This window comes from Piliocolobus tephrosceles, chromosome 6 (genome assembly GCF_002776525.5).
Source record: "Piliocolobus tephrosceles isolate RC106 chromosome 6, ASM277652v3, whole genome shotgun sequence".
In the NCBI taxonomy this organism is placed as follows: Eukaryota; Metazoa; Chordata; class Mammalia; order Primates; family Cercopithecidae; genus Piliocolobus; species Piliocolobus tephrosceles.
The window spans coordinates 39,478,826-39,502,186 of record NC_045439.1 but is presented as its reverse complement, the minus strand read 5'-3'; the positions used below and the strand labels follow the sequence as shown (position 1 = coordinate 39,502,186).

General features: G+C 38.6%; 1 protein-coding gene across 1 annotated transcript in view; it reads left to right on the top strand.

Annotated features, from left to right (window-relative positions):
- GPHN (gephyrin) overlaps nt 1–23,361 on the top strand; it is a 728,696-nt gene that overhangs the window by 589,591 nt on the left and 115,744 nt on the right. Inside the window, exon 11 of the mRNA XM_026456013.2 lies at nt 5,378–5,515. Coding sequence (XP_026311798.1) covers nt 5,378–5,515 — 138 coding nt within the window. The remainder of the gene's footprint in view (nt 1–5,377; nt 5,516–23,361) is intronic.

The window sequence follows — 23,361 nt, the reverse complement described above, 5'->3', positions numbered from 1 at the left end:
GCAGATGACATACTGCTATATCTGAAAACCCCATCATCTCAGCCCCAAAGCTTCTTAAGCTGATAAGCACCTTCAGCAAAGTACAAAATCAGTGTGCAAAAATCACAAGCATTTCTATACACCAGCGGTAGACAAGCAGAAAGCCAAATCATGAATGAATGCCCTTTTGCAATTGCTACAGAGAGAATAAAATACCTAGGAATACAGCTAACAAGGGAAGTGAAGGACCTCTTTAAGGAGAACTACAAACTGCTGCTCAAAGAAATCAGAGAGCACACAAACAAATGGAAAAACATTCCACACTCATGGATGGGAAGAATCAATATCATGAAAATGGCCATACTGCCCAGAGTAATTTATAGATTCAATGCTATTCCCATTAAACTACCCTTGACATTCTTCACAGAATTAGAAAAAACTACTTTAAAGTTCATATGGAACCAAAAAAGAGCCTGTATAACCAAAACAATCCTAAGCAAAAAGAACAAAACTGAAGGCATCATGTATCTGACTTCAAACTCAACTACAAGGCTATAGTAACCAAAATAGCATGGTATTAGTACTAAAACAAACACATAGACAGTGAAACAGAATATAGAACTCAAAACTAAGACTGCATATCTACAGCCATGTGATCTTCAACAAACCTGACAAAAGCAATGGGGAAAGGATTTGCTTTTTAATAAATGGTGCTGGGAGAACTGGCTAGGTGTATGCAGAAAATTGGAACTAGACCCTTTCCTTACACCTTGTACAAAAGTTAACTCGAGATGGATTAAAGATTTAAATGTAAAACCCAAAACTATGAAAACCCTAGAAGAAAATCTAGGCAATACTATTCAGGACATAGACACGGACAAAGATTTCATGACAAAAACGTCAAAAGCAATTGCAACAAAAGCAAAAATTGACAAATGGGATCTAATTAAAGAGCTTCTGTGCAGCAAAAGAAACTGTCATCAGAGTGAAGGGACAAACTACAGAATGGGAGGAAATTATTGCAGTCTATCCATCAGGCAAAGGTGTAATATCCAGAAACTACAAGAAAAAAATAACCCCATTTAAAAGTGGGCAAAGAATATGAACAGACACTTCTCAAAAGAAGATATACATGCAGCCAACAAACATGTGGAAAAAAGCTCAACATCACTGATCATTAGAGAAAAGCAAATCAAAAACACAATGAGATACCATCTCATGCCAGTCAGAATGGCAGTTATTAAAAAGTCAAGAAAGAGCAGATGCTGGCAAGGTGTGGAGAAATGGGAACTCTTTTACACTGTTGGTAGTTCAATCACTGTGGAAGACAGTATGGTGATTCCTCAAAGACCTAGAACCAGAAATACCATTTGATCCAGCAATCCCATCACTGGGTATATACCCAAAGGAATATAAATCATTTCCTTATAAAGATACATGCATGTGTATGCTCATTGCAGCACTTATTCACAATAGCAAAGACGTGGAATCAACCCGAACACCTATCAATGATAGACTGGATAAAGAAAATGTGGTACTTATACACCATGCAATGCTATGCAGCCATAAAAAGGAATGAGATCATGTGCTTTGCAGGGACAGGGAGGGAGCTGGAAGCCATTATCCTCAGTAAACTAACACAGGAACAGAAAACCAAACACTGCATGTTCTCACTTAAAGTGGGAGTTGAATAATGAGGACACACGGGCACGTGGTGGGGCAACAACACACACTGGGTCCTGTCAGGGGGTTGCAGGGAAGGAGAGCATCAGAAAGAATAGCTGGGCCTAATACCTAGGTGATGGGTTGATCTGTGCAGCAAACCACCATGGCACAAGTTTACCTGTGTAACAAACCTGCACATCCTGCACATGTATCCTGGAACATAAATAAAATAAAGTAAAAAAAAAAACTTACAGAACCGTCAAGTGGTTTACTACCCTCTCTTTCTTCCTTCCTTCCTTTCTTGCTTCCTTCCTTCCTCTTTCTCTTTCTCTTTCTTGGTCTCTCTTTGTTTTTCTTTTCTTTCTGCTGGGCTGTTACATATTCTTCATGGCAGGGTATATAGGGTATATTTTACTCTCAGTATCCCAAGTCCCCAACTGTTCCTGGTTCATAAAGTGCACTCAGTCAATATTTGTTGAATGGATATGTGTATCATCAGACTTGCTGTTTAATAAGAAAATGCCTATTACAAAGCATATTCAACAAATAAAACCGATATAACTAAGAAGTAGAATTTTCTTCTCAGAAACTAAACATATTTTTAAAAGACAACTTTTGTAAGATTATATCCAGTTTGCACCATACAGTGCAGCCTATCACAAAAAAAAAGATCTAATCTGAGACCTATAAAGCTGAATAAAAAGCAGAAGCAGCAATCTCTATCATTCTGCCTAGTTACACTGGTTGTGACAATGATTTTTTTATATTTGAATGAGTAGGTCAAGACCTCAATGAAAATGAGTTACATAAATTTATATTTCAATTGTAAGTAATTGGTGAATCACATATAATCCTTTTTGAAGTGCTCACCCACAATTTGAATAGAAAATTCTATGTAGCACTAAATAATCTCTGAGGTTTTTCAAACTTTGAAAATTTTGCGATTTTGAATCACCATGAGAAGAAAGCACATATTAATAGTATAAGCAACTTTGTATATATTTTTCTTAGGTGCCTATGACAATGTCATTAGTCTTAGAATGAAAACCCTTTGGGGTAGTGCCTTTAAGTCAATTCATTGAACATGTCTGGAGCAGCCACTGGGATTGGAGTAGGAGTGCTAAATTTAATAAATTGCAATGACAAGAAACTCATAATCTTATGAAGGATACATATAATCATTATAAAGTGGTTTAAAGAGATGGGAGCTTATGTATTTCACATATCTAAGTCTGGAGCCACGCAGTCTAGGGTTTTTTGTTGTTGTTGTTGTTGTTGTTGGTTTTTGAGATGGAGTCTCGCTCTGTCGCCCAGGCTGGAGTGCAGTGGCCAGATCTCAGCTCACTGCAAGCTCCGCCTCCCGAGTTCAGGCCATTCTCCTGCCTCAGCCTCCCGAGTAGCTGGGACTACAGGCGCCCGCCACCTCGCCCAGCTAGTTTTTTTGTATTTTTTAGTAGAGACGGGGTTTCACCGCAATAGCCAGGATGGTCTCCTATCTCCTGACCTCATGATCCGCCCGTCTCGGCCTCCCAAAGTACTGGGATTACAGGCTTGACCACCGCGCCTGGCCCAGTCTAGGGTTTTTACAGCAGCTCTACATTGTAATGAGGAACTTGGATTCTTTTTTCTTTTCACCTTTCTATACTTACTGCATGGGCTTGCATCTTCGTAGTTCAGAAGTGGCTACAGCACCTACCAGTCCCCAATGTCAGCCCAGCTCCCAGTTCCAGCCATGTTCCAGGTAGAAAAAACAGTAGATGGGCAAAAGCTTCATATCTTCGTCTTTTTATTTGTAAGAGGAAGCCTGCCCCAGGGACTTATTCCTACCCCTGATTGGCCAGAATTATATCATACGGCCACTCCTAGCTGCTTACGAAGGGGATTGTGGATAGCAGGTAGGAGAGCTAAGCAGCAGTATTTGCAGTTGCTACTTTTTGTTAACTCTTTGTCATGTAGGCTTATATGGCTCCAAGGAAAAGGTCAAGTTATTTATATATGAAGATATAATACTCCAAGAAGTCCCTTCTTGTCATTAAATTATGCATTTAATAATTCAACAAATACTATTTTTTGTTTGCTAATATATGCCAGATGCTGTTCTAAGTACTGCGGACAAAAACAGTAAACAAGACAAAGTTGCTGCTCTCATGGAACTTTATGTTCTATTGAGAAGAGGAAGACTATAAACAAATATCAATATACATATTTATATTTACATATTTTATGTATTGGTTATGAGTATCCATATTATGTATGTACATGGGTGTATATATATAGCTATGAAGAAAAGAAAAGTAGGGTAAGGGAAATAAAGAGTGACGGTGGGTATTATTCCATAGAGAGTGTTCAACAAATTTCTCTCTGATGAAGTGATATTTGCACAGAGACCTGAAAGAAGTGATGGATAGATGGGGAAATGAGAGACTATCTGGGGAAGAATGGTTCAAGCAGAGGAAACAGAAAGTACAAAGACCCTGAGGAGAGATGAATTTGGCATGATCAAGTGAAAAAAAGGAACCAGTATGACTAGAGCACAGTAAACAAAGAGGGAACGTTAGGAGGACAATGGGAGCCATAATACTTTGAGCTTATAGGCCATAGCAGAGATTTTATTGTAAGGGACATGGAAAGTCATTAGAGAACTATGAGCAGAGATGAGCACAATCCAGTGATTCAAAGAATCATTGTAACTGCTGTGTGGAGAATAAATTGTAGTATGACAAGGATAGAAGCAGAGAGACCAGTTAGGATGCTATTCAATTTCCCAGGAAATCAGTGATGGTCTCAACTATTATAGTAGTCATCGAAGTGGTGAGTAATTATCAGATTCCAGATATATTTTAAAGATAGTTTAAATATATAAGAATCAAGTATCTTGCAAGGTTCTGGCTTAATAACTGGAAGAATGGAGTTGCTATTTACTGAAACGGGAACTGCAAGAGAATAAGTCATTGTATGGGTGAAATAGGAGGATGGGGAATTAAGAGTTTGTTTTGGGACATTTTAGGTTTCAGTTGCTGGTTGCACATCCAAATGCATGTTGGATGACATAAAAATGTAGAATTGAGGGTAGAGGTTGAGATTGGAGATATAAAATTAGTAGTTTTAATGTATGGATGATACGAATGCTTTGGGACTAAGTATGGTTACCTGTGGAGTCAATAGCTAAATAATAATATTTCTTCATAACTTTTTTCAGAGGAGAGAAAATTTCCTATGATATCCTAAATAAATTGAAGTTTGGGGACTTCATTTTACTAACTAGTGCATTAAGTATTCAAAATTTTGTGTAGTAGTTGAGTACATGAACTCTGAAGCCAAAATTACCTAGTTTTGAATCTTAGCTCTTCTGTTACTAGCTCTGTGATTTAGGAAATGATACATAATTTCTCTAAGCTTCTCTTTCCTCACCTATAAATAAGGATAATTGTGGTGCCTCACCATAAGGTTGTTGGGAGGATTAATGAGTTAATTTAGTACACTGCCTTGACACATAGAAAGAGCTCAAAAAGGATTAGTCAATGTCATCATTGAATTTCGCTAAGTTTTGACACATTATGTAACACTGCTAACTTGATTTAATGTTCCCTATATTTTGCAGGCAGGAGAAACAGTTTCTCACCTGCTAATCTTCATTTGGGGACATTTGAAATTGGGAGTTGTGATATTATAAGTCATTGCCACTTTTTAATCAGTGTTACAGTATCATATTCTTAATTATCTTACTGTTCAGGTCACAGTGCTGTCGATATCACCAAGGTGGCCAGAAGACACCGTATGTCTCCTTTTCCTCTGACATCTATGGACAAAGCCTTTATCACAGTCCTGGAGATGACTCCGGTGCTTGGGACAGAAATCATCAATTACCGAGGTACTGTTATATTTGACCATTTCCCTTACTTTTCTTCATTTTTTACCAAATAAGATTCATGTAACAGTAATGCACAGTTTTCCTGAAAAAGAAAGATTATTAACTATTATTACAATTATCATCATTCTTTTTTTTTTTCTTATTTCTACTCAATAAGAAAAAGGCTAAGGGTTCAGCCTTAACAGTATACAGAGTAAAATCCATGAAACTGCCTTTTCATTTAAAAAAAAAAAAAAAAAAAGGAAGAAAATCAGCTGTGTTTCTGCTGTCCATCAAAATACCACTAATGCAAACTAAAGAAAGGGCTGTCAGCACTGAGTGAGGAAAGTAAACTCTGAGTCTATGTGATGTCCTTTCTGTCAGAAATGGGAGACAACTAATATGTCTTGTAATCATCTTTTTCTGTTTGGAAAACCTGTATTTAAATGTAAATACAATGTATTTACATACATTATAAATAAATATTAAAAAATGTTAATTTATCCATGGATAACTAAGACAACGGAAAGGTATCATTCCCCAGTATTTTGTTTTTAATTAACAACTTCCATTTCTAAAAATTCAGCATAGGAGTTGTATTCAGGCATCCAGTTCCAGAAGACCAGACTCCTCAGGAAAACTTCCAGCCAATAAAGCTTGTGGTTTCTTCCCAACACCAAAAAAAGGAGTTGTATTTAGTGCAATCTGAATAAAATATAGTTTCTTAATTTGTTATGCAGAAAGAACACAACAGAATTAATTTTATAAATAAAAAACTTTATAGAATCATAAAATAGTCAAACTACAATGAACAGTAGAGAGCACAAACACCCTAATTTTTTTGCAAGGAAACTCAAACTCAGAATAGCAGAAAAGGAATAGGATTAAGGTCTCAAGATTTACATTCTTCCTTTTACTACATAATTGTGCTCTCTTCTTCCACCATTAAATTATAAAAAATAATGCAGCTAACATAATGGTGCCAGATTTTAGCTCTTTTCTCTGTGTCCCCACTTAGACAAGAATCGTTATTATAGTTTGCCCTTATCCTACATCTTTGGTTCACATTCTTTTAGATATGCATATCATTAGGCTTAAACCATTTGTTTTTCTTTTACTCCTCAATAAAGGAAAGATTAGAAAACTCACTAGAGTAGGGATTAGTCAGGAATTAACTGTGTGATTTCAAAACAATTTTAATGGAATAGTTTTGTTTATTATCAAATGTAGAATGTTGAGATATTTATTGATATCAGTAGAAACCAAGACATTTTCAGAAAATGTGAATGTAAACTTAAGTTATAAAAAAATTAATACTACTTTACCTGTTATAAAAATAAATAAACCATCCCTGTTTTTGTTTTTTTTTTTTTTTTTTTTGTAATTTCAGAGGAGTTTCCCTTAACATCAGTCCTTAGAAAAATCTCACCATGTATTCCAGGTCACGTTTAAAGAGACATTCTGGTTTTTTGTTGTTTTTTTTTTTTTTAAAAAAAGGTTGGAAATTGCCGTTTCATTTTTCCTCTGGAGAAAAATGCTGTCAGATGTATTCTCTTTTCCCTTCATGTGCTTCTTTCCCATTCATTTATTCATCAAATCAGTTGTCACTTATACGTGAGCAGACTCTTCACAGATGGATAACTTTTTGTAAAGTGTTTCCACCTATGATGATGAAAAATAATAATGAGGTTTGCATTGAACCTTTGAGTTGGATCAAACTCAATTTTTTGTGTAAAAGGGTATTGTAATTAGACCCCGTAGGCACTTTGATTAGGTGTTTAGAAAACATTATATATAGAAACATAATTTACTCTATTCAACAAATATTTAATAAACATCAAGTAAATGTCAGATACTATGTTAAGTCCTGTATTTGCAAAGATGAATAGAAATAAAACTCCTGCCCCGTGGATTTCATAGGCTAGTGCAGAAGAGATTGGTAAATTAATGTAGTACTTGTCTCCTCTAATTGGCTCCTTTACAGGCTTGTCTTCCTTTGTCAATTCCTTGAAAAGCTTTCTTTACAGTTTTTTTTCTTTGGCCCTTTTCACATCTTGTCCATTGACTTCAGATGGCCTCATGCAGGCTAGTAGTTTCAGATACCATTTATAAGGTGAATTTTAAATCAATACCATTGCCCAGAGCTTCTCCAAGCTCCAAACTCATATTCTAAATGTATTACATATCTGCTGCTAGTAAATATAACATGACAAATACTAAATTATTTTCTCTACTTCTACAATACTTGTGTTTCTACATCCTCTTAAAACTGTCCCTTGTTCTACGTTCCCTCTGTTATTGTTTTATTTTAGGTTTTTTTTTTTTTTTTTTTTTTTTTTCTGAAATGGAGTTTCACTCTTGTTGCCCAGAGTGGAATGCAATGGCACAATCTCGTTTCACGGCAAACTCCACCTCCTGGGTTCAAGTGATTCTCCTGCCTCAGCCTCCTGAGTACCTGGGATTACAGGCGTGCACCACCATGCCCAGCTAATTTTGTGTTTTTAGTAGAGACAGGGTTTCTCCATGTTGGTCAGGCTGGTCTCAAACTCCCGATCTCAGGTGATCCACTCACCTCAGCCTCCCAGAATGCTGGGATTACAGGAGTGAGCCACTGCGCCTGGCCCAGTTTAAGTCTTTATTATTAACTTTCTAGACAATTGTAACAGACTCCCCTTCCCCCAATTAAGTTCGTCCCAATCCATTCTCCAATTTGCTGCCAAAGTAATCTGTTCAAATTTGCTAATTTGTTATTCACACTCCGTAGACACAACTCTTCAGCTGTTTTTCTAGAACCTCAAGATAAAATTCAAACTCCTTGACATGTTATGAAAGGCCTTTTATAACCTGATTTCTTCTCTTTTTTTTTTGTTTCTTCTCTTACCTCCTTATCATCAGACCTTGCTTCTCCCTAAACCTGATGTGATAATTCTTACTTCTTATTCTCTCTTACCTCTAAGCCTTTATTTATATATCTTTTTTTTTTAAGAGACTAGGTCTTACTATGTTTCCCAGGCTGGCCTTGAACTCTTGGCCTCAAGCGATCCTCTCGCCTCGGCCTCCCAAAGTACTAGTATTACAGGCATAAGCCACCAAGCCTGGCCCCTTTGCTTATATAGTTTTCTCTTGGAAAAACTTTATCTTACTTCTCTACATATTAACTACTGTGTAACTACCACATATTCTTTTTTTTTTTTTTTTATACTTTACATTCTAGGGTACATGTGCACAATGTGCAGGTTTGTTACATATGTATACATGTGCCATATTGGTGTGCTGCACCCATTAACTCGTCATTTACATTAGGTATATCTCCTAATGCTATCCCTCCTCCCTCCCCCTTCCCCACAATAGGCCCTGGTGTGTGATGCTCCCCTTCCTGTATCCAAGTGATCTCTTGGTTCAATTCCCACCTACGAGTGAAAACATGTGGTGTTTGGTTTTCTATTCTTGCGAGAGTTTGCTGAGAATGATGGTTTCCAGCTGCATCTGTGTCCCTACAAAGGACATGAACTCATCTTTTTTTATGGCTGCATAGTATTCCATGGTATGTATGTGCCACATTTTCTTAATCCAGTCTGTCACTGATAGACATTTGGGTTGACTCCATGTCTTTGCTATTGTGAATAGTACTGCAGTAAACATACGTGTGCATGTGTCTTTATAGCAGCATGATTTATAATCCTTTGGGTATATACCCAGTAATGGGATGGCTGGATCAAATAGTATTTCTAGTTCTAGATCCTTGAGGAATCGCCACATTGTTTTCTGCAATGGTTGAAATAGTTGGTGTGAGATGGTATCTCATTGTGGTTTTGATTTGCATTTCTCTGATGGCGAGCGATGATGGGCCTATTTTCATGTGTCTGTTGGCTGTATGAATGTCTTCCTTTGAGAAGTGTCTGTTTATATCCTGTGCCCACTTTTTGATGGGGTTGTTTGTTTTTTTCTTGTAAATTTGTTTGAGTTCTTTGTAGGTTCTGGATATTAGCCCTTTGTCAGATGAGAAGATTGCAAAAATTTTCTCCCATTCGGTAGGTTGCCTGTTCACTCTGAAGGTAGTTTCTTTTGCTGTGCTCATTAGTTTAATTAGATCCCATTTGTCAATTTTGGCTTTTCTTGCCATTGCTTTTGGTGTTTTAGACATGAAGTCCTTGCCCAACATGCCTGTGTCCTGAGTGGTATTATCTAGGTTTTGTTCTAGGGTTTTTATGGTTTTAGGTCTAACGTTTAAGTCTGTAATCCATCTTGAATTAATTTTCACATAAGGAGTAAGAAAAGGATCCAGTTTCAGCTTTCTACTTATGGCTAGCCAATTTTCCCAGCACCATTTATCAAATAGGAAATCTTTTCCCCATTTCTTGTTTTTGTCAGGTTTGTCAAAGATTAGATGGCTATAGATGTGTGGTATTACTTAGGAGGGCTCTGTTCTGTTCCATTGGTCTATATCTCTGTTTTGGCACCAGTACCATGCTGTTTTGGTTACTGTAGCCTTGTAGTATAGTTTGAAGTCAGGTAGCGTGATGCCTCCAGCTTTGTTCTTTTGACTTAGGATTGTCTTGGCAATGCAGGCTCTTTTTTGGTTCCATATGAACTTTAAAGCAGTTTTTTCCAATTCTGTGAAGAAACTCATTGGTAGCTTAATGGGAATGGCATTGAATCTATAAATTACCTTGGGCAGTATGCCATTTTCACGATATTGATTCTTCCTATCCATGAGCATGGTAAGTTCTTCCATTTGTGTCCTCTTTTATTTCACTGAGCAGTGGTTGGTAGTTCTCCTTGAAGAGGTCCCTTACATTCCTCGTAAGTTGGATTCCTAGGTATTTTATTCTCTTTGAAGCTATTGTGAATGGGAGTTCATTCATGATTTGGCTCTCTGTCTGTTACTGGTGTATAAGAATGCTTGTGATTTTTGCACATTAATTTTGTATCCTGAGACTTTGCTGAAGTTGCTTATCAGCTTAAGGAGATTTTGGGCTGAGATGATGGGGTTTTCTAAATATACAATCATGTCATCTGCAAACAGGGACAATTTGACTTCTTCTTTTCCTAACTGAATACCCTTGATTTCTTTCTCTTGCCTGATTGCCCTAGCCAGAACTTCCAACACTGTGTTGAATAGGAGTGGTGAGAGAGGGCATCCCTGTCTTGTGCCAGTTTTCAAAGGGAATGCTTCCAGTTTTTGCCCATTCAGTATGCTATTGGCTGTGGGTTTGTCATAAATAGCTCTTGTTATTTTGAGATACGTTCCATCAATACCGAATTTATCAAGAGTTTTTAGCATGAAGGGCTGCTGAATTTTGTCAAAGGCCTTTTCTGCATCTATTGAGATAATCATGTGGTTCTTGTCATTGGATCTGTTTATATGCTAGATTACGTTTAATGATTTGCATATGTTTAACCAGCTTGCATCCCAGGGATGAAGGCCTTTGGATCATGGTGGATAAACTTTTTGATGTGCTGCTAGATTCGGTTTGCCAGTATTTTATTGAGGATTTTTGCATCGATGTTCATCAGGGATATTGGTCTAAAATTCTCTTTTTTTGTTGTGTCTCTGCCAGGCTTTGGTATCAGGATGATGTTGGCCTCATAAAATGAGTTAGGGAGGATTCCCTCTATTTCTATTGATTGAAATAGTTTCAGAAGTAATGGTACCAGCTCCTCCTTGTACCTCTGGTGGAATTCTGTTGTGAATCCCCCTGGTTCTGGACTTTTTTTGGTTGGTAGGCTATTAATTATTGCCTCTATTTCAGAGCCTGTTATTGGTCTATTCAGGGATTCAATTTCTTCCTGGTTTAGTCTTGGGAAAGTAAGCATCCAGGAAATTATCCATTTCTTCTAGGTTTTCTAGTTTATTTGCGTAGAGGTGTTTATAGTATTCTCTGATGGTAGTTTGTATTTCTGTGGGGTCGGTGGTGATATCTCCTTTATCATTTTTTATTGTGTCTATTTGATTCTTCTCTCTTTTCTTCTTTATTAGTCTTGTTAGCAGTCTATCAATTTTGTTGATCTTTTTAAAAAACCAGCTCCTGGATTCATTGATTTTTTTTTGGAGGGTTTTTTGTGTCTGTATCTCCTTTAGTTCTGCTCTGATCTCAGTTATTTCTTGCCTTCTGCTAGCTTTTGAATGTGGTTGCTCTTGCTTCTCTAGTTCTTTTAATGGTGATGTTAGAGTGTCAATTTTAGATCTTTCCAGCTTTCTCTTGTGGGCATTTAGTGCTATAAATTTCCCTCTACACACTGCTTTAAATGTTTCCCAGAGATTCTGATATGTTGTATCTTTGTTCTGATTGGTTTCAAAGAACATCTTTATTTCTGCCTTCATTTCATTATTTACCTAGTAGTCATTCAGGAGCAGGTTGTTCAGTTTCCATGTAGTTGAGCAGTTTTGATTGAGTTTCTTAGTCCTGAGTTCTAGTTTGATTGCCCTGTGGTCTGAGAGACAGCTTGTTACAATTTCTGTTCTTGTCCATTTGCTGAGGAGTGCTTTACTTAGAACTATGTGGTCAGTTTTGGAATAAGTGCAATGTGGTGCTGAGAAGAATGTATATTCTGTTGATTTGGGGTGGAGAGTTATGTAGATGTCTATTAGGTCCGCTTGGTGCAGAGATGAGTTCAATTCCTGGATATCCTTGTTAACTTTCTGTCTCATTGATCTGTGTAATGTTGACAGTGGTGTGTTAAAGTCTCCCATTATTATTGTGTGAGAGTCTAAGTCTCTTTGTAAGTCTCTAAGGACTTGCTTTATGAAAATGGGTGCTCCTGTATTGGGGGCATATATATTTAAGATAGTTAGCTCTTCTTGTTGAATTGATCCCTTTACCATTATGTAATGGCCTTCTTTGTCTCTTTTGATCTTTGATAGTTTAAAGTCTGTTTTATCAGAGACTAGTATTGCAACCCCTGCTTTTTTTTTTGTTTTGTTTTCCGTTTGCTTGGTAGATCTTCTTCCACCCGTTTATTTTGAGCCTATGTGTGTCTCTGCATGTATGATGGGTCTCCTGAATACAGCAAACTGATGGGTCTTGACTCTTTATCCAATTTGCCAGTCTGTGTCTTTTAATTGGACCATTTAGTCCCTTTACATTTAATTTTAATATTGTTATATGTGAACTTGATCCTGTCATTATTATATTAGCTGGTTATTTTGCTCGTTAGTTGATGCAGTTTCTTCCTAGCATCAATGAACTTTACATTTTGGCATGTTTTTGCAATGACTGGTACCAGTTGTTCCTTTCCATGGTTAGTGCTTCCTTCAGGATCTCTTGTAGGGTAGGCCTGGTGGTGACAAAATCTCTAAGCATTTGCTTATCTGTAAAGGATTTTATTTCTCCTTCACTTGTGAAACTTAGTTTCACTGGATATGAAATTCTGGGTTGAAAATTTTTTCCTTTAAGAATGTTGAATATTGGCCCCCCTCTCTTCTGGCTTGTAGAGTTTGTGCCAAGAGTGCTACTGTTAGTCTGATTGGCTTCCCTTTGTGGGTAACCCGACCTTTCTCTCTGACTGCCTGTAACATTTTTTCCTTCATTTCAACTTTGGTGAATCTGACAGTTCTGTGTCTTGGAGTTGCTCTTCTCGAGGAGTATCTTTGTGGCATTCTCTGTATTTCCTGAATTTGAATGTTGGCCTGCCTTACTAGGTTGGGGAAGTTCTCCTGGATGATATCCTACAGAGTGTTTTCCAACTTGGTTCCATTTTCCCCGTCACTTTCAGGCACACTAATCAGACGTAGATTTGGTCTTTTCACAGAATCCCATACTTCTTGGAGGCTTTTTTCATTTCTTGTTATGTTTTTTCTCTACACTTGTCTTCTCGCTTCATTTCATTCATTTGATCTTCAATCACTAATACTCTTTCCTCCAGTTGATCGAGTCAGTTACTGAAGCTTGTGCATTTGTCACGTATTTCTCGTGTTATGGTTTTCATCTCTGTCAGTTCTTTTAAGGTCTTCTCTGCATTTATTATTCTAGTTATCCATTCATTCTTTCTTTTTTCAAGGTTTTTAGTTTCTTTGCACTGGTTACATAGTTCCTCCTTTAGCTCTGAGAAGTTTGATCGACTGAAACCTTCTTCTCTCAACTTGTCAAAGTCATTCTCCATCTAGCTTTGTTCCATTGCTGGCAATGAACTGTGTTCCTTTGGAGGAGGAGATGCGCTCTGATTTTTTGAATTTCCAGCTTTTCTGCACTGCTTTTTCCCTATCTTTGTGGTTTTATCTGCCTTTGGTCTTTGATGATGGTGACGTACTGATGGGATTTTGGTGTGGGTGTCCCTTCTGTTTGTTAGTTTTCCTTCTAACAGTCAGGACCCTCAGCTGCAGGTCTGTTGGAGTTTGCTTGAGGTCCACTCCAGACCCTGTTTGCCTGGGTATCAGCAGCAGAGGCTGCAGAAGATAGAATATTGCTGATCAGCGAGTGTTGCTGTCTGTTTCTTGCTCTGGAAGCTTCGTCTCAGGGGTGTACCCAGCCATGTGAGGTGTGGGGTGTTGGTCTGCACCTAGTGAGGGATGTCTCCCAGTTAGGCTACTCAGAGGTCAGGGACCCACTTGAGCAGGCAGTCTGTCCGTTCTCAGATCTCATCCTCCATGCTGGGGAGAACCACTGCTCTCTTCAAAGCTGTCAGACAGGAACTTGTACATCTGCAGAGGTTTCTGCTGCTTTTTGTTTAGCTATGCCCTGTCCCCAGAGGTGGAGTCTACAGAGGAAGGCAGGCCTCCTTGAGCTGCAGTGGGCTCCACCCAATTTGAGCTTCCCGCGGCTTTGTTTACCTACTTAAGCCTCAGCAATGGTGGGCACCCCTCCCCCAGCCTCGCTGCTGCCTTGCAGTTAGATCTGAGACTGCTGTGCTAGTAATGAGGGACGCTCTGTGGGCATGGGACCCTCCAGGCCAGGTGTGGGATATAATCTCCTGGTGTGCTGTTTGCTAAGACCCTTGGAAAAGCGCAGTATTAGGGTGGGAGTTACCTGATTTTCCAGGTGTTGTGTGTCTCAATTTCCCTTGGCTAGGAAAAGGAATTCCCTTCCCCCTTGTGCTTCCTAGGTGAGGGGATGCCTTGCCCTGCTTCAGCTCTCTCTGGTCGGGCTGCACCTGCAGACCAGCATCGACTGTCCGACACACCCCAGTGAGATGAACCCAGTACCTCAGTTGAAAATGCAGAGGTCACTCGTCTTCTGTGTCACTCACACTGGGAGCTAGAAGCTGGAAGCTGGAGCTGTTCCTATTCGGCCATCTTCCCACTCAGCTCATCACATATTCTTTAAGATATAGCTTAAGATGCTTCTCCTTTATGAAGTCTTTCCTGATGTCTGCTTCCCCCTTTCCCTAGCTGGGTTAAACACTCTTCATTCATGTTCCCATAGCACCTTGTTCATATGTTTTATGAAACAACTGACTGGAATATTTGTTCACTATTAATTTTAAATGCCCTAATAAATAATGTGGACATTAAAAAAAAAAGCAGAGTGCTGTAAGTGTGAATCACTGTAAATTGAATTGTCATAAGTCAAATAAAGCCTAGAAAAAAGGATAGATGTTCATCCTCACTACACTTTAGAGTATTTTCTTTAGCAAGTATATTTGCGTTTTAATGAGCAAACCTTTATAGTTTGATTTCAGCTAGATGCACCTCTAAACTATTTAATTTCATTCATTAATCACTGAATATGAAAAAGTATTTGGGAGAACCAAAAGGCCTTCACATTCTATGAAATTACAAATATTTTGCTTCTAACACCTACAATCACAGAAGCCCTTAGAGGAAAGCCAATGTTATGTAAGGAAAATCTAGCACCAACTGAATCTATTGATGCGTTTGAAGCTGTGATATCTGTAAAATGATTTTTTTATGTCTAAGAAGGTTCAGTAATAATCTCAGAAAACTAAGGACTTAACATGTAGAGAAAATGCTGAAAGTGATTGTTGTGAAGGTCATAGACATAGGGAACTCTATGAAGGAATTTCAGAGTGTGTAGTACATGAAACACTTTGAATATAATAGAGTAAGAAGGTAACTTGAGATCAAATGAGCATTTTTTAATGGGTCTGTTGGCTGCATAAATGTCTTCTTTTGAGAAGTGACTGTTCATATCCTTTGCCCACTTTTTGATGGGATTGTTTGGTTTTTTTCTTGTAAATTTGTTTAAGTTCTTTTAGCAGATTCTGGATATTAACCCTTTGTCAGATGGGTAGATTGCAAAAATTTTCTCCCATTCTGTAGGTTACCTATTCACTCTGATGGTAGTTTCTTTTACTGTGCAGAAGCTCTTTAGTTTAATTAGATCCCATTCATCAATTTTGCTTTTGTTGCCATTGCTTTTTGTGTTTTAGTCATGAAGTCCTTGCCCATGCCTATGTCCTGAATGGTATTGCCTAGGTTTTCTTCTAGGGTTTTTATGGTTTTAGGTCTAAGATTTAAGTCTTTAATCCATCTTGAATTAATTTTTGTCTAAGGTGTAAGGAAGGGATCCAGTTTCAGCTTTCCAGTTTCAGCTTTCTACATATGCCTAGCCAGTTTTCCCACCACCATTTATTAAATAGGAAATCATTTCCCCATTTCTTGTTTTTGTCAGGATTGTCAAAGATTAGATGGTTGTAGATGTGTGGTATTTCTGAGGCCTCTGTTCTTTTCCATTGGTCTATATATCTGTTTTGGTACCAGTACCATGCTGTTTTGGTTACTATAGCCTTGTAGTATAGTTTAAAGTCAGGTAGTGTGATGCCTCCAGCTTTGTTGTTTTTGCTTAGGATTGTCTTGGCAATGTGGGCTCTTTTTTGGTTCCATATGAACTTTAAATAAGTCTTTTCCAATTCTGTGAAGAAATCATTGGTAGCTTGATGGGGATGGCATTGAATCTATAAATTACCTTGGGCAGTATGACCATTTTTATTGGTATTGATTCTTCCTATCCATGAGCATGGAATGTTCTTCCATTTGTTTGTATCCTCTTTTATTTCATTGAGCAGTAGTTTGTAGTTCTCCTTGAAAAGGTCCTTCACCTCCCTTGTAAGTTGGATTCCTAGGTATTTTATTCTCTTTGAAGCAATTGTGAATGGGAGTTCACTCATTATTTGACTCTCTGTTTGTCTGTTATTGGTGTATGGGAATGCTTGTGATTTTTGCACACTGATTTTGTATGCTGAGACTTTGCTGAAGTTGCTTATCAGCTTAAGGAGATTTTGGGCTGAGATGATGGAGTTTCTAAATATACAATCATCTACAAACAGAGACAATTTGACTTCCTCTCTTCCTATTTGAATACCTTTATTGCTTTCTCTTGCCTGATTGCCCTGGCAGGAAACTTCCAATACTATGTTGAATAGGAGAGGTGAGAGAGGGCATTCTTGTCTTGCACCGGTTTTCAGAGGGAATGCTTCCAGTTTTTGCCCATTCAGTATGATATTGGCTGTGGGTTTGTCATAAATCGCTCTTATTATTTTGAGATACGTTCCATCAATACTTAGTTTATCAAGAGTTTTTAGCATGAAGAGCTGTTGAGTTGTTGAGTTTTCTCGAAGGCCTTTTCTGCATCTATTGAGATAACCATGTGGTTTTTGTTGTTGGTTCTGTTTATGTGATGGATTGCATTTATTGATTTGCATATGTTGAACCAGCCTTTCATCTCAGGGATGAAGCCGACTTCTTCATCGTGGTGGAGAAGCTTTTCAATGTGCTGCTGGATTCAGTTTGCCAGTATTTTATTGAGGATCTTTGCATCGATGATCATCAGGGATATTGGTCTAAAATTATCTTTTTATTGTGTCTCTGCCAGGCTTTAGTATCAGGATGATACTCTCCTTATAAAATGAGTTAGGGAGGATTCCCTCTTTTTCTATTGATTGGAATAGTTTTAGAAGGAATGAAACCAACTCCTCTTTGTACCTCTCATATAATTTGGCTGTGAATCCATGTGGTCCTGGACGTTTTTTTGGTTGGTAGGCTATTTATTATTGCCTCAATTTCAGAGCCTGTTATTGGTCTATTCAGAGATTCACCTTCTTCCTGCTTTAGTCTTGGGAGGGTGTATGTGTCCAGGAATGTATCCATTTCTTCTAGGTTTTTTAGTGTATTTGCACAGAGGTGTTTATAGTATTCTCTGATGGTAGTTTGTATTTCTGTGGGATTGGTGGTGATATCCACTTTATCATTTTTTATTGCATCTATTTGATTCTTGTCTCTTTTCCTCTTTATTATTGATTCTTCTCTCTTTTCTTCTTTTTTGCTAGCGGTCGAATTTTGTTGATCCTTTCAAAAAAACTAACTCCTGGATTCATTAATTTTTTTGAAGGGTTTTTCATGTCTCTATCTCCTTCAGTTCTCCTCTCATCTTAGTTATTTCTTGCCTTCTGCTCACTTTTGAATTTGTTTGCTCTTGGTTCTGTAGATGTCTATTAGTTCTGCTTGGTCCAGAGCTGAGTTCGAGTCCTGGATATCCTTGTTAACCTTCTGTCTTGTTGATCTGTCTAATATTGACAGTGGGGTGTTAATGTCTCCCATTATTATTGTGTGGGAGTCTAAGTCTCTTTGTAGATTTCTAAGGGCTTGCTTATCAATCTGGGTGCTCTTATATTGGGTGCATATATATTTAGGATAGTTAGCTCTTCTTGCTGCATGGATCCTTTACCATTATGTAATGGCCTTCTTTGTCTCTTTTGATCTTTGTTGGTTTAAAGTCTGTTTTATCAGAGATTAGGATTGCAACCCCTGCTTTGTTTTTTTTTTTTCTTTGCTTTCCATTTGCTTGTTAGATCTTCCTCCATCCTTTTATTTTGAACCTATGTGTGTCTCTGCACATGAGATGGGTCTCTTGAATATAGCACACTGATAGATCTTGACTCTTTATCCAACTTGCCAGTCTGTATCTTTTAATTGGACCATTTAGTCCATTTACATTTAAGGTTAATATTGTTATGTGTGGATTTGATCCTGTCATTATGATGTTACCTGGTTATTTTGCCTGTTAATTGATGCAGTTTCTTCATAGCATTGATGGTCTTTACAATTTGGCGTGTTTTTGCAGTGGCTGATACCACTCGTTTCTTTCCATGTTTAGTGCTTCCTTCAGGAACTCTTGTAACACAGGCCTGGTGGTGACAAAATCTCTAAGCATTTGCTTGTCTGTAAAGGATTTTATTTCTCCTTTACTTATGAAGCTTAGTTTGGCTGGATATGAAATTCGGGGTTGAAAATTATTTTCTTTTTTTTTTGAGACGGAGTCTCGCTGTGTCACCCAGGCTGGAGTGCAGTGGCTGGATCTCGGCTCACTGCAAGCTCCACCTCCCGGTTTCACGCCATTCTCCTGCCTCAGCCTCCCGAGTAGCTGGGACTACAGGTGCCTGCCACCTCGCCCAGCTGGTTTTTTGTATTTTTTAGTAGAGACGGGGTTTCACCGTGTTAGCCAGGATGGTCTCGATCTCCTGACCTCGTGATCCGCCCGTCTCAGCCTCCCAAAGTGCTGGGATTATAGGCTTGAGCCACTGTACCCAGCCGAAAATTATTTTCTTTATGAATGTTGAACATTGACCCCCACTCTCTTCTGGCTTGTAGGGTTTCTGCCAAGAGATCCACTGTCAGTCTGATGGGCTTCCCTTTGTGGGTAGCCTGACCTTTCTCTCTGGCTGCCCTTAACATTTTTTCCTTCATTTCAACCTTGGTGAAATTGACAGTTATGTGTCTTGGGGTTGTTTTTCTCAAGGAGTATCTTCGTGGTGTTCACTGTATTTCCTGAATGTGAATACTGGCCTGCCTTGCTAAGTTGGGGAAGTTCTCCTGGATAATGTCCTGAAGAGTGTTTTCCAACTTGGTTCCATTCTCCCCATCACTTTCAGGTACACCAATCAAACATAGATTTCGTCTTTTCACATAGTCCCATATTTATTGTAGGCTTTGTTCATTTCTTTTTACTCTTTCTTTTTCTAAACATGTCTTCTCGCTTTATTTCATTAATTTGATCTTCAATCACTGATATCCTTTCTTCCACTTGATCGAATCAGCTATTGAAGCTACTGCATGCATCCCGAAGTTTTCATGCCTTGGTTTTCAACTACATCAAGTCACTTAGGGTCTTCTCTGCACTGTTTATTATAGTTAGCCATTCGTCTAACCTTTTTTCAAGGTTTTTAGCTTCCTTGTGATGGGTTAGAACACGCTTCTTTAGCTCAGAGAAGTTTGTTATTACAAACCTTCTGAAGCCTACTTCTGTCAACTCATCAAAGGCATTATCCATCCAGCTTTGTTCCATTGCTGGTGAGGAGCTGTGATACTTTGGAGGAGAAGAGGCACTCTGGTTTTTAGAATTTTCAGCTTTTCTGCTCTGGTTTCTCACCATCTTTGTAGTTTTATCTACCTTTGGTCTTTGACGTTGCTGACCTACAGATGGGGTTTTGGTGTGGCTGTCCTTTTTGTTGATGTTGATGCTATTATTTTCTGTTTGTTAGTTTTCCTTCCAGCAGTCAGGTCTCTCAGCTGAAGATCTGTTGGAGTTTACTGGAGGTCCACTCCAGACCCTGTTTCCCTGGGTATCACCAGCAGAGGATGCAGAACAGCAAGTGTTGCAGAACAGCAAATATTGCTGCCTGATCCTTTCTCTGGAAGCTTCATCCCAGAGGGGCACCTGCCTATATGAGGTGTCTGTTGGCCCCTACTAGGACGTGTCTTTCAGTTAGGCTACACAGGGTTCAGGGAACCACTTGATGAGGCAGTCTGTCTGTTCTCAGAGCTCAGACGCCATGCTGGGAGAACCACTGCTCTCTCAGAGCTGTCAGACAGGGACGTTTAAGTCTGCGGAAGTTTCTCCTGCCTTTTGTTCAGCTATGCCCTGCCCACAGAGGTGGAGTCTATAGAGGCAGTAGGCCTTGCTGAGCTGTGTTGAGCTCCACCCAGTTCGAGCTTCCTGGCCGCTTTGTTTACCTACTCAAGCCTCAGCAATGGTGGACGCCCCTCCCCCCACAAGGCCACAGCGTGACAGGTCGATCTCAGACTGCTGCTCTAGCAGTGAGCAAGGCTCCATGGGTTTGGGACCTGCCAAGCCAGACACGGGAGAGAATATCCTGGTCTGCCAGTTGCTAAGACCATGGGCAAAGCAAAGTATTTGGGCGGAAATGTCCCATTTTTCGAAGTACAGTCTGTCACAACTTCCCTTGGCTAGGAAAGGGAAATCCCCCGACCCCTTGCACTTCCCGGGTGAGGCGACGCCTTGCCCTGCTTCGACTCACCCTCCATGCGCCACACCCACTGTCCAACCTGTCTCAATGAGATGAACCAAGTACCTCAGTTGGAAATGTAGAAATCACCCATCTTCTGCATCGATCATGCTGGGAGCTGCAGAACAGAGCTGTTCCTACTTGGCCATTTTGGAACAGAGTCCCGATAATATTCTTAAAGTTAGACAGATAGTTATGATTACAACTAGAACGCAGAATCCTTAACTACCAGTCTGGTGTTCATTTCACTATAGCATACTGCATCTCAAATCAATATAAAAATTATTCTTATACAGCAAGTGCCTAGATGTGTTTGCATGTATAAGGTGTTTTCTGTTTTTCTGTTTTGACTACCAATGAATTTTCTATTGTCTCTGGTCTGTCTTCTAGCATATTACTATTTTCAGCTCCTATCTGAAAGCAGGGATTTTAAGGAACAAGTATTCCACTGGTAGACATTCCTGGCATAAGCATGGATGATAGCATTTGTAAGACTACCATTTATGATTCATTTTCTTTATTTGTAAAATGCATGACATGAATAAATTACAACTTCACACTTGGTGCAGTACCAACTTCGGTAAGGCAAATTAAAACATTCTGGCACCATTCCCTGAAATTCCTGATTTTTTTCTATATACAGTGGAAAAAACTATGAGCTTTTTTTTAATAGAAAGGATTTTGCTGTCTTGGGAATTTTATTTTAGATTATAAGCTCTAAGCTTTTTTAAGATTACATGATTAAAGACTTCAGTGTCTCTGACCTAGGTTCTTTGTTTTTCTGCTTTAGCAGTTCTAGTCAAGGAACCTTTAAGTTTTGCTGTTGGAACTAAGTTTGGAGCAGTGAAGTATCTCTTTTAGAATACTGACCACAGCACAAAGGCCCATGTTCCCATCTCTGACTTCTAGCTGGTTAGCTGTCTGAGCATAGGTAGTTTACCTTAAGCTGAGATTGGCTTCCCTTTAGAAGAAATTCTGAAGCTCTTGATTCTAAGTAGTAGGAAGTCCTCACCAGGGTCACTGGGGGTGCATTAACTGTTCCGGATGGTTCAGGGGCTGTCAGAGAATAAGGAAAAGGGATATAAGGTATACTTAGAAGTAGTTTTCATCAGACACTCTTTGGCTCTATCTTTTACTTACTCTACTTTTACTAGCCAAGTGACCCCGGACAAGCTACTTAACCTTTCTGGGTCTTATCTCCCTCCTATGCGAAATGGAAATAATGTCTACCCAATATCGGGTTATTGTAGGATACTATTAAAGGAGATAATATTGTATAAATAATTTTATTTTCACTAACCTGCTCTATTTGGAATTTAGCAGCTGCTTCCCTTTCCTCTACTCTCCTAACATGGGAATTCTAAGGTCATAACCCTGAGATAAGCACTTGTAAATTACAGAGTCAAAGCTAAAATTGGCTCAGCTCCATTTGTTGGCCTACATCTGGATCCTGTATGCATTTCGATGTAATCAGATTTTAATTCCACCCAAGTCATTCAGGAATATATCTCTGTCTCATTCGAAAATTTAATTAAGCAGCAGTTTTTATGTTATTGTTTTTTTAATTTTTGCTCTTCTGTCATTGAGCTGCACAAAATTGAAGCAAAGAATTGAGATAGCTATTCAAATATTTCCAATGAGGAAGCATATATTTTTATTTTCCAAATTACTGCCTTCAGTTTCTACCTTCAGTCTAGTAAGGTCTTCACTTAGAATGATTCTACTTGCAAAGAGATGTTGGTCTGTGCTGGCATTTGCTGTCTATTTTTTAATTTTTTCCATGAATGTGGCCTCTTAAACTCATTCATATTTCCCTTCAGGTATTCGTATCTCTTTAAACTTGTCATTCCATGAACTTCATTACACCACTAAAATATGCACATCTCATTATATCCTTCTACTTCTGCATCTTATTATATCATTACCTTTGTACTCCCTGCATTCTTCAAAATGTATATCTTAATCCCTCAATATATCTTTGTGACATATATGTGTGTGTATATATGTGTGTGTGTGTGTGTATATATATATATAAAATCACAACTTGTAAGTAATCATGGTATCCTCATACTCAAAAATTATGTTACGGCCGGGTGCAGTGGCTCACGCCTGCGATCCCATCACTTTCAGAGGCCGAGGCAGGGGGGTCGTGAGGTCAGGAGTTCGAGGCCAGCCTGACCAATGTGGTGAAACCCCATCTCTACTGAAAATACAAAAATTAGCCAGGCATGGTAGTGCATGCCTGTAATCACAGCTACTTGGGAGGCTGGGGCAGAAGAATTGCTTGAACCTGGGAGGCAGAGGTTGCAGTTAGCTGAGATCGGGCCATTGTACTCCAGCCTGGCAACAGAGTGAGATTCCATCTAAACAACAACAACAACAAAAAATATACACACATACACACACATATATACATATATATATACATGTATTTATACACATATATACATACATATATACATGCATATTTATATATATAATATACATTTTTTGGCTATATATATATGTATATATATAGCCAGTCAGCATTCTGTATATGTACTTTCAGGTGCTTTTTTCCCCAGTATTGTTGGTCCCACTTGTGTGCTTTTACCACAGTACTTATTAAGTCTTCTTGTTTAGGGGGGTTATTTTTTTTTTTTTTTTTTTTTTTTTTTTTTTTTTTA